At 31.9% G+C, this 12,858-nt stretch overlaps 1 protein-coding gene across 1 annotated transcript in view; it reads right to left on the bottom strand.

Moving 5' to 3' along the window:
* LOC127724120 (sestrin homolog) overlaps window positions 1-12,858 on the bottom strand; it is a 61,029-nt gene that overhangs the window by 23,567 nt on the left and 24,604 nt on the right. The window contains exon 3 of the mRNA XM_052230977.1: window positions 5,430-5,498. Within this exon, the coding sequence (XP_052086937.1) occupies window positions 5,430-5,498 (69 nt within the window). The remainder of the gene's footprint in view (window positions 1-5,429; window positions 5,499-12,858) is intronic.

Genomic DNA, 12,858 nt, shown 5'->3' with positions numbered 1-12,858 from the left:
CTTAACACTGAGAAATGAACTGTGAAAATGAGGTCAAGGTCAAATAAAACCTGTGAGACTGACATGTACATCATAAAATATTTCCATACACCAAATATAGTTGACCTATTGCATATAGTATTAGAAAAAAAGACCAAAATTCAAAAACTTAACTTTGACCACTGAACCATGAAAATGAGGTCAAGGTCAGATGACACCTACCAGTTGGACATGTACACCTTACAATTATTTCATATACCAAATATAGTAGACCTACTGCTTATAGTATCTGATATATGGACTTGACCACGAAAACTTAACCTTGTTCACTGATCCATGAAATGAGGTCGAGGTCAAATGAAAATTGTCTGACGGGTATGATGACCTTGCAAGGTACGCACATACTAACTATAGTTATCCTATTACTCATAATAAGAAAGAAATTAACATTACAAAAAATGTTGACTTTTTTTTCAAGTAGTCTGAGTGACTGAACCATGAAAATGAGGTCAAGGACAATGAACATATGACAGACGGAAACTTTGTAACATAAGGCATCTATATACAAAGTATGAAGCATCCAGGTCTTCTAGCTTCTAAAACATAAAGCTTTTAAGAAGTTAGCTAACGCCGCCGCCGGATCACTTTCCCTATGTCGAGCTTTCTGCGACAAAAGTTGCAGGCTCGACAATAAAACCAAAACAATGTAAGAGATAACCTTGGTTTTAATGAAAATCATTCAAATTAATTTTCATCAGAGGTAAGAACTTTCCCTATGAAGGTAATAAAGTATGAAGGCATAAAAAGTTGACAATTAAACAAGTCCTGAGCCAAAACAAATTTGGAAACTAGTGCTGGTGAATAACAACCGTATCATTTTACACCATTATTGTTATGCAACAATGTATCCGTACGCTAATTTTGAAAGACATTTTCTAGATTCATGTAAACAAACATTAACAAAACAATTCATTTGCCTTTGGTTGTAAAGGAAATGTCGGACTTCAACAGTACAAGTACATATATCTGGAGAAATTACATAACTGACTGTCACCATGATATAACATTAGTGTGATTATACTTAGTACTACCACTTACATATCTATATTTTTAACATCAGCAATATGTTTTTCATTTCCGAAACGGTAAAAATGTCAAATGTGATTATTCTGAGAGTTTATATGTCTTGTATATGCAATAATATACATTCATTCAGAGAGTACTTAGTCAGAATGGTTGCTGCTGACATTCAAAAGAATTGTTTGGATTGTTCTTAGACAGGACCGTTTTATGAGGTAATTATGATTGGCAACTGACAAACAGGACAGCAACCGAACCCTTGTAGGGCATTGGAAAAATTGGATATAATTATCTATGGTTAACTCTGATGTCAGGTATTGTGGAACCTTGGTTTTTTTACAAAGTTTATTAAACTAGAAACAGGATAGTCCTAAAAAGCAGCATTTATAGCCACAATAAAAAATAAAACTCTGTCAAGATATATCAAGTATCATTGGAAGTCAAAATCCTTATCGGAGTCAGTCACCTAATTAGGTCTATTGAAGTATGAGAACTTTACTTTAGGATACCAGTATAAAATTAATCTATCCAGTGCAATGTTCTCACAAATGCCAAAACAAGCTAGACTTAATCATTAAGGTAATTTCTCCAGAGAACCCTTTACAGCATGCTGAAGTCTTGTTGTGAAACAGAATTCAACATCCTAAGAAGTTGTTTGCCCTGTTATGTCTAAATAGGTAAATGTTGTGTTCATGGTCACTAGACTAACCTTCCAATTTCAACCCAATTCAATTTTTTTTACATCTGAAACAATAGTATTTCACAGACCAACAGTACCATTTTCAAATTTGTAACAGAGTCACCTTATCATAATAAGGAAGACAATTAGTATTTGTAAACAATAAATTCAACCACCATTATAATAGACTGAGCTTTGAGCACTGTCTTTTAAATACAGAGGATGTGTTGTAAAATGTTGGCAAAAAACTGAATTAACACAAAATTTTGTTATGCAAAAGACGGTATTTTTCATTGAAAAAGCTCATAAAAGATTTGTTTTTGTTTCTTATTGAATTGCAAAAAATTCAATCTTATCTGTGGTATTTCAAAAAATCCAACCACATATGTAAGAAGCTATTATAAAACTAAAAAAAAAAAATATAAAAATAAGAAAATAAGACAATATTTCTACAGATTTTACTTAAAACACAGATATATGTCGTGCAGATAATAAGGCTACCTCTAAAAGTGTAGATACAAAGTTGGGTCATAATTTTCGTCTTGCAGCTATAACGGACCACTCCAAAAATAAGGTACCTCTAAAAGTGTAAATACAAAGTTGGGTCATAAATTTCGTCTTGCAGTTATAACGGACCACTCCAAAAATAAGGTACCTCTAAAAGTGTAAATACAAAGTTGGGTCATAAATTTCGTCTTGCAGCTAATACGGACCACTCCAAAAATAAGGTACTTCTAAAAGTGTAGATACTGTAAATTCAGAAATAATTGCGAGGTTTTTATTAATGCGAATAATGCGATTGAGTGAGTGTCGCAATAATAAGAACTCACATTCTGATATCTGATATAAATAACTGTATGCAGATTTTCCTGCAATCGCAATAATAAATCTCGCATTTTTGTCCTTTTCGCAAAAATCGCAATAATAAATGCACGCAATAATTTCTGAATTTACAGTACAAAGTTGGGTCATAAATTTCGTCTTGCATCTATAATGGACCACTCCAAAAATAAGGTACCTCTAAAAGTGTAAATACAAAGTTGGGTCATAATTTTCGTCTTGCAGCTAATACGGACCACTCCAAAAATAAGGTACCTCTAAAAGTGCAGATACAAAGTCGGGTCATAAATTTCGTCGTGCAGCTAATACGGACCACTCCAAAAAGGTGTTTTGGATTATTTAGACCTTTACCTTCTGAGGCTTCTGTCAATAGTATATTTTACCAAACATAGCCTGATTAAGGTCTGGTACATTTGTAACATTTGAACATGCACTCACACAAATATAGACACTCATAGGTTATATTAAATGTCATCTTGTTAAATGTGAAATTCTGTACCAGGACCAATAAATTCATGAATTAGTCCCAAATATATCACAAAATAATGAATGGCATTATCCATTATACAATATTTCATTATTATTGTATCAAATTAACAAAAGAAACTTAATATCATTAAAAGCTAGTGTTTCCCACCCCCACACCCCCACAATTGATGCATGAAACATTACATATGTAACTATGTACATACATAAGTAAACCTGATCATTATAACTCTTTATGGGCAATTTATATGTATCTGGTTAAATCTTAACAGTTTTTGACAAAGTCATTAACCATAGACATGGGGGAAATCAAACTGCAAGCTTGCATATTTTTTATAGCGGTCATCAGATACAAAAAGATAACCTAAGGCCAAAAAATGACATATTTATGAGCAAAAACTGTGTATTACATATAAAAAAGATTGATATCTAACTAGCCAATGGTCATGGATGTATGATTTTATAATTTTTTCATATATGATCATAGATAATATTGCCTTTAATATATTTTACATATTTTTTAGGGAATAAAGATTGAAACAAATGTTACAACTTTGAGTCTGTTAAATCTCATGAAACAGTCGCCAGATATGACAATTTGATATCACACATAGATAGTTCTTTCTGGATTTTTAAGTGTTGATGGCCAGATAGAATCTAAAAGACCTTTGCCTTTGGGTGAAATTATTCATAAATAGTATACCATTAACAGATTTTACAAGTATTTAATTCTAAGAAAAACTTCTCTTTTTTTAACTTTAATTTATATCACAAAACTGCTATTTTCCTCTGAAAATTTAGCATTCACAGAGTAACTCAAGTTGAATCTAATAAAATTTTATTGAAAATATGTTTGAAGTTCGGTAAATTGAACTTAGATTTATAATTGAAGTCCTTAGATACTGGACAGTTTTTACCATCTTAAAAGAACTTTAGATCTGTAATGTCAGTACATATAAGGAAATAATATGAGAAAGAACACAGACCTCAACTATTGATAATCTATTATGTTTTTAACTGTGACTGGTCAAAATTAATGCATGTAGTCTACAAATTATGCAAGTCTTAGCAGTAATTTCAACTCTATACCTTAGTGCAGGAAGTGTTCATAAATAAAAAAATGTGCTTTTGTCAATAACAGTATTATGTAATTGTTAAGAACAGTTGACTTGAATACAATTACTAATTATTTATGTGTTAAGCCTTTTCTAGCTGATTTAAAGGCAATATATGGTCATAATTTTGTATCTTTGTTGTTGTATATTATTAAATAAAGAAAAGCTTCAAATTTGCCACATTCGCTACAATTATTGTGCTGGCTTTATTTTTCTGTTCAAGAAAGTCATAAAGATTACCTGATTTACAGTAGGCAATAGATACCATTAGGACAAAATTGTTTGGTTTTTTCGTTTGTTTTGCATCACACCAATTTTTTAAACCTACTAGCAGAGAAAAACAATTCAGTGGTTGTCGTTTGTTGCTGTGTTACATAATTGTTTTTCGTTCATTTTTTTGTACTTAAATTAGGCTGTTAGTTTTCTCGTTTGAATTATTTTACATTTGTCATTTTGGGGCCTTTTATAGCTGACTATGCGGTGTGAGCTTTGCTCAGTGATGAAGGCCGTACAGTGACCTATAATTATTAATTTTTGTGTCATTTAGTCTCTAGTGGACAGTTGTCTCATTTGAAATCATACGACATCTTCTTATTTTTATAAACACACCATTTAACATGTTATATAGTTGATACCTGTTTTGCCATCAAAATCTTTAATAAATCACTCATCAGTATAGAATGTTTTCATTTTGAAATAATGTCATTTTTTTTTGTTTGTCTCCGACCACAAAGAACATACATTTGCTAATGTGTAACAAACGAAAGAACAACTTTGACAATATCTGTGGAAAATTAGATTTTCTTACATACAGTATGCTGATGAGAAAGTCTGCAAAGTAGAGGCGAAGGATACCAAAGGGACATTCAAACTCATAAGTCCAAAATAAACTGACAACGCCATGGCTAAAAAAGAAAAAGACAAACAGACAAACAACAGTACACAAAACACAACATAGAAAACTAAAGACTGAGCAACACAAACCCCACCAAAAACTGGGGGTGATCTCAGGTGCTCCGGAAGGGTAAGCATATCCTGCTCTACATGTGTCACCTGCCATGTTGCTAATGTTAGTACAAATCTGGTGATAAGAGACAATGCTTTATACTAACATAATGAGGTCTTTCAATTCACTTGAACAATAAACACATTTTGAGAGAATTTAAGGCTTATCTAGTACTGAATTGTCACTGGACCTTATGATTTAAGCAGACAACAATCAATCGCTATTGAAATTTGTATAGACTCACCGAACTATTTGGTATGAAGTAACTTGGTCCCAAAGTGGAAGGTTTTGGCAGTGTTATATTTTCTCTTTCCTGCAAAGACAAAAATAAAATGTAAATTTCAACCTCACACCATACATAGACATAAATTACATCATTTAATATGCTCTCAAATATAATTCAATTTCCAACAAAAAATGTTACAATATCCTTCAGATCTGTTGAGCATTTAAGTACCCACTGAAATATATAATTATCAGACTGACTTGAAACTTAAAGGTGTCATTTTGTATACATTTGGGTCACTTGTGAAATTTTCACTCATGGGCCTGCACTAAAGTTCTAATTAATAACTTAATTTCTTTTAAAATCATATTTAATAATTTGAAAGTATAATTACTTGAATATAATCTGCCAATTTAATTGAAAAGACCTGTCTGTAAATTTAATCCAATTGAAATCAACTCTTCTATATTGTTACCCTTAAGAGAGCATAGCTTTCAGTAAAACAGCAAATTTATGAAATCAGATAACTCTACAGGCACTTTTCATAATTACACAAAACGCATTGAGTTTCAGCAAAATCAAGTACATGTATAGAAAAATTAAGAAGAATGTTTTTTAAAACACAGACTTCTGAGGACACCAACATTTAACACAAAGATAAAATCAAATAATCAAAACTAAACACATTAAATAACAAAAAACAAAAAAAAAAACTTTAAATAACATACATTTGAAAGGAAGAAGGAGACATTTGGTATACAAATAGGTAAATACTATATTATTCCTTTGTAGTCTTTCTTAAAGGTATAAAAACTTATCAAAGATACCAGGCATGTAATTAAATATGCCAGACACCTGTTTCATCTAAAAATATACAAGACTCATCAGTGGAAACAGTTGGAAGGCCAAATCAATGACAAAGTGTTTTTGAAATTCAATAATTCCCAAAAGGTGTGTAAATGCCTGGGGTTGAGGAAAACCTAAGTGTTAAGAAAAATGATACCCTGGGGGGCAAAACACCCACTGGAATGACAGAATCCCAGTGGTTTTGTTAAAAAAGACAAAGATATATTGATTGATTGATTGATTGGTGTTAACGCCACTTTCAGTACTTTTGGCTATTTGGTGGCAGTCTGAGTTTTTATTGGTGGAGGAAGCTGAGGAGTGGCCAGAAAGAACCACCATCAATTAAGATTGGAGTGGAGAACACCTACATTTTGTACCATGTGTGGGGTTTAAAACTCACTTTTGACAGGGTAGTGATACAGTAGTTGGACTACTTAAGACTACTCGACCACTGAGGCCCAATTCAGACAAAGATATAACATTAAGACCTACTGTTTTTTATGTGCAATGGGATGTCATATTTTTTTTCAATGAAAATAGTATAATAATTTAGCATACTCTTTATTTAAATATGGGTAACAATCTATCTTTCTGCACAGCAGATGTTCTTTTCCAATAGTACAAATTTATTATGCAATAATACTGCATGTCAATTAACACAGTTAAAACCCTGATCAATCAATTACGAATATATATCAAAGACCCTGACCTTGTCAATCTCTCACCAGCTTGAAACTTACACATCATTCAATTCAAAGGATAAATATAAGTTTATTTGCCCAATTTTTCATCACCAGATATCAAATTTTAAAACTTTTCACCACCAGATAGTCAGTTTTAAAACTTTTCATCACTGATTTTGTTTATTCAAATGCTTTATTAACACAAATCATATTTGTGCAAGCATTTTATCAAAAACAAACAAATACAACATTTGAAAGACAAGTCTAATGACCTGTTTGTACTACACAAAGCAGGAGGTCCACCTATTTTTAATAGCAGCACCACATGCACTTTGATGTTAAAACAATAAAAATATAATCTCCCAGTGATTTGTAGTTAAAACAAAATAAAAAAAAAACACTGGAGAATAACTGCTGGACAGGGCTTCATATTCTGCATGCAGCTGAGGTGCATATATGTTATGTAACTGGATCATCTTTAATAGATAATTATTTTGAAAAGAGATTTATCTTTATAGTCTGATTTCCAACATTTGTTCTAGTGCAGGCAGGTCAAACTTAAAGTCCAAAAGCCACACATACTGTTAAAATTACACCATATTACTTATATGACAAATTTTAACACTTTTCTGTGTAATAAATATTAAATAGGATTTGAAATTTGAAATCTATACATTGTTGGGAAACCAAGGGTTTTAAAATCATTTAAGAGTAAACTTTAGAGTAAACTTTGGTTTTTTTTCCTGAGAACTAACGTTTCATTTTGTAAATATGCATCTACCATCCACCAAAGAATAAAAGTCCAGACCTTGAAAAGTCTGCAAAAGTTCAGATAAGATAAAGCCTCAGTCACCATATAACAATAGCGATCAATTTGTCACTCCTGAGTCACCCAAAAATATGGTCAAGTTGACAACAGATTACTAAACATTTAATTTTGGAAAATGACTCAATTCTCTGATTCTGGCAAATTTGCTGTCTTCGGATAAATTTATCAAACAGATATAACTGAATATATTTATAACAGATACTTACTTGACTTTGCAATTTTGGTCTTTTGCAAGATAAATATAAACCAGAAGGAAATTACACCAAACTGACACATAACCACAATGTTTAGATGGGAGAGTTTTTTTAACCATTATACTGAGGGTGGTAAAGGGTTATTTTCGTGCAATGTGATCACCATTTTTTATTTGACATTCAACGTGTATTTATACTTTTTTATGTGACATTCAGTCGTGCAATACAGGTGCCTAGTTCAATGTGTTCTGATTATTTAATTTTACGTGCATCGTGATTTTCAAATGCTTAAATTTGCGTGCTCAGTATTTTTCAAATGATTAAATTCATGTCTGCGGTATATTTGCATTTTAAAAGTTAAGAAGATCCTTATATTCTTTTTTAAAAGCTGTAAACCATTTATATCATAAATGTGTAGTTACTAAATCGGGAATATCAAGTAAAAAAGAGAGTTTATAATAATAATAATAATAATTTTTTTATTTCCAATTGAGAACCCATTATGGGCATAATGAGTACAGTGATTTTTTTTTTTTGATTTTTTTTATATATATACAGGAAGACAGTGAATTAGTCACAAAAGGTTCACATCAAAGTCTTGATTTCATGATAAAAATAATTTCACGTTCAAACAAAGTGACATTATGTCTTATTTTACGTTTTTTCCGTGCAAGCACCCTGACCCTCCCTTTACCACCCTCTATACTGGCTAAAAGGTTTTGAAAATTTGACAATATTTAATAAATTAATACAAAAAAAAACCATCAACCACTAAGAATGTCATATTATAAATTTAGATATATATTTAATTATTGCAATAGTTTATTATTGCCAAAATCCCAACAGAAAAAGTATTGCAAAAACAAAAACTTGCATATAAAATTTTGGTCGCATAATGCATTTCTTTAAATAGTAATTCTTACAATTTTTTGTCAATTGTTCAAAAATTCCAGTTATAATTGCATGAAAAAATTTCAGAATTTATAGCAATTCAGCAAAAAACTTGCACCAAGTGGACTAGGTACTAATAATATTCAGTGACCATATATCTGTCCTTCTGACAAAGTACCTCTATTAACATGATCAAGGTAGATAGTTTATGGAGACATGTCCCTATACTGTCCAATGTAAAAACAGACCAATAAAGTCACAACCGTCAGTATCAAAGAGAAAACTCTGAGAGTAAATCATTATTTTATGTGTCAGATTTTACTGAAACTTCACAGGAGGCATACCACACACAATAACAATATTGCTATAAATATTCTTGTAAATTGTACAATATGTGTGACCAATTCATAAAATTTTGACCAAGGTTACTTAAGGCTGCTAAATTTGTAATAAACAAATTGCTTTATGGTTTGAACTCTCATAACTAGAAATAACAAAGTCATAATAATATTTCCATAAAAGAAAAAATAATGTAATAAAATTGTGAACAGGTACCAGGCTTTTCATTTTTTTTTTATTAATTGTGAATTTTCAGACTAAACATTTTTTTTTAAATTAGACCTGGGAATTTCCCAAAAAGAATATGTTGAATGGCTTTTCTCTCTATCAAAATTAAAAATAAATTAAAAATATAAATTAGCAAAAATAAAATTGAAACCTTAGAAAAAAACACAGAGATATCTGCCTGCATGGTTGGTTTACATCTAAAGTTGTTTCAATATATTTGTTTAAGCATTGAAATATTAATGTTGATGAAAACAGGAATATATTTTTTTTAAAAGTTGTATAGAAATTATCTGTTACAACGAACCAAGGAAAGATGTGTGCAATGCTGTTATCATATCACAGTCACCAAAGTATTGAAAGGTTGCATTTTCATGAATATGGCTTTTTGATATTGTGCTAAGGTGATGAACTTAACATGTATAATTCTTATATTTTCCTTGCAAATCGAATAAAAAAAAAAAAAATAATTTCTGCTGTTAAAATGGTCATTAATAATTTTACATTTTTTGCTAAATTGGTGAAAAATCTGGCGCTAAAATGGGTTATTCATTGGCGCTAAAAGGTCCAATTTTTTTCTGCTAAAATATCCTATTGATTAGGTTAGATAACCTCAGCTGACTTAAATTGGGGCACTGTAAAGATTTGACCAACTATATATATATTTGGTATTAAGCTAATCAGTATATTTGATATTGATCTTTTCACTTAACCTAAAGTAAATCAATGTAACAATGTAAATGAGGTCAACAGAAGAATAAAAGAGAGGCTTTCAGTTTTTATTAATGTCTCAATTGGGTCAAGAAATCCACTAAAATATTATTTATCAATCGACTATTTTCATATTACCAACTTTGACTCTAGAGTATATAATTTTTTGACAGGTAACCTTCTCTGTGGAAGGACATTCTGGTACTCAGTCAAGTAAGAGCAATTAAAAGAAGTAAAATCAAGCTTACATTCGGTGCAATTTTGGAAAAAAATTCACGGTTTTCCGATGATTGTTGTGTATAGAAAACTTAAAACATTTTTTTTTCGGAAAATTACACCGATTGGGTGAAGGAATCAGCTAAAATGTTATTTATTTATCAATTTGAGTCAAGAAATCAGCTAAAATGTTATTTATTTATCAATTTGGGTCAAGAAATCAGCTAAAATGTCATTTATTTATCAATCTGGGTCAAGAAATCAGCTAAAATGTTATTTATTTATCAATTTGGGCCAAGAAATCAGCCAAACTGTTATTTATTTATCAATTTGGTCAAGAAAGCAGCTAAAATGTTATTTATCCATTTGGGTCAAGAAATCAGCTAAAATGTTATTTATTTATCAATTTGGGTCAAGAAATCAGCTAAAATGTTATTTATTTATCAATTTGGGTCAAGAAAACAGCTTAAATGTCATTTTTTTTTTCAATTTGGGTCAAGAAATCAGCTAAAATGTTATTTATTTAACAATTTGGGTCAAGAAATCAGCTAAAATGTTATTTATTTATCAATTTGGGTCAAGAAATCAGCTAAAATGTTATTTATTTATCAATTTGGGTCAAGAAAACAGCTAAAATGTCATTTTTTTTATCAATTTGGGTCAAGAAATCAGCTAAAATGTTATTTATTTATCAATTTGGTCAAGAAATCAGCTAAAACGTTATTTTTTTCTAATTTGATTGTAACCAATATTACATAGAAATTTTAAGATATCCTTTACAATAATTTTAGGCCACAGCTGCATACTGTCAATAGTATCATTTTATGTGTACGCTTGAGTGTGCTGAAAGCATGATTTCGGATATAAAATGGCTCATGAATAGGTAAAAGGAACTATAAACATCCCATAATTGACCGGCAAAGAAAGGTGAAACAAGTGAGTTATCCCCAACTCCTAGTTACATGAAACCATAAGGGTAGATAACTCAAGGATTTTATTCACTACTGACTGCTCATCAAAATTCAATTATGTCTTCCAGACTTTAAAGTTACTTTATATGTCTTTTTGAAAGACAATAAACAATTTAATTAGTATATTTTTCCCTTTTCATTTTTCAAAATGCAGTTAAGTAGTACCGGGGGTAGTCTGATAAAAAAAATCTTTTGCAATTCCTGGAAATTCCATATTTAGTCGCCTCCATACCCAACAAGAAATGATTGTAACAGGATGCTGTTACGAAGTCTCCCAAACGAAGCTCCCATAATTCGTAATTCCCAGGGTCGCCTGACATTGGGCCACATCCAGTGAAAATTGGTTTGGTCCAGTAAAGTTATATGCATTAGTGATGCCTGGGGACTAACCTTGTATATCATTCAAATCATCTTGGCATGACAAACCAGAATATATATGGTTTAGGGGTGGGGATCTCGACCATTTACAAGATACTAGAACATTGGGGGTGGGGAGGAACCCCTGGGGACTGGCCCTATACGTCATTCAAATGTTCATTACATGAGGAACAGGAATATATATGGTTTAGGGGTGGGGATCTCAACCATTTACAAGATATAAGAACATTGGGGGTGGGGGGAACCCCTGGGGACTGACCGTATACGTCATTCAAATGTTCGAGACATGACAAATAGGAATATATATGGTTTAGGGGTGGGGATCTCGTCCATTTACAAGATATTAGAACTTTCTCAAATGGCAGGGGGTCGGGATGACCCCTGGGGACTAACCTTGTATTTCATTTGATGTGCTTTATCATGACAAACCAGAATATATATGGTTTAGGGGTGGGGATCTCAACCATTTACAAGATATTAGAACTTTCTCAAATGGCAGGGGGTCGGGATGACCCCTGGGGACTAACCCTGTATATCATTCAAACCATCTTAGCATGACAAACCAGAATATATATGGTTTATGGGTGGGGATCTTGACCACTTAGAAGATATTAGAACTTTCTTAAATGGCAGGGGGTGGGGGTGACCCCTGGGGACTAACCCTGTATTTCATTTGATGTGCTTTATCATGACAAACCAGAATATATATGGTTTAGGGGTGGGGATCTCAACCATTTACAAGATATTAGAACTTTCTCAAATGGCAGGGGGTCGGGATGACCCCTGGGGACTAACCCTGTATATCATTCAAACCATCTCAGCATGACAAACCAGAATATATATGGTTTAGGGGTGGGGATCTTGACCACTTACAAGGTATTAGAACTTTCTTAAATGGCAGGGGGTGGGGTGACCCCTGGGGACTAACCCTGTATTTCATTTGATGTGCTTTATCATGACAAACCAGAATATATATGGTTTAGGGGTGGGGATCTCGACCATTTACAAGATATTTGAACTTTCTCAAATGGCAGGGGGTCGGGATGACCCCTGGGGACTAACCCTGTATATCATTCAAACCATCTAAGCATGACAAACCAGAATATATATGGTTTAGGGGTGGGGATCTTGACCACTTAGAAGATATTAGAACTTTCTTAAATG

Source organism: Mytilus californianus, unplaced genomic scaffold, assembly GCF_021869535.1.
Source record: "Mytilus californianus isolate M0D057914Y unplaced genomic scaffold, xbMytCali1.0.p SCAF_14, whole genome shotgun sequence".
Lineage (NCBI taxonomy): Eukaryota > Metazoa > Mollusca > Bivalvia > Mytilida > Mytilidae > Mytilus > Mytilus californianus.
Note: the sequence above shows the minus strand (reverse complement) of the source record. Positions and strands in the feature narration are given on the sequence as shown.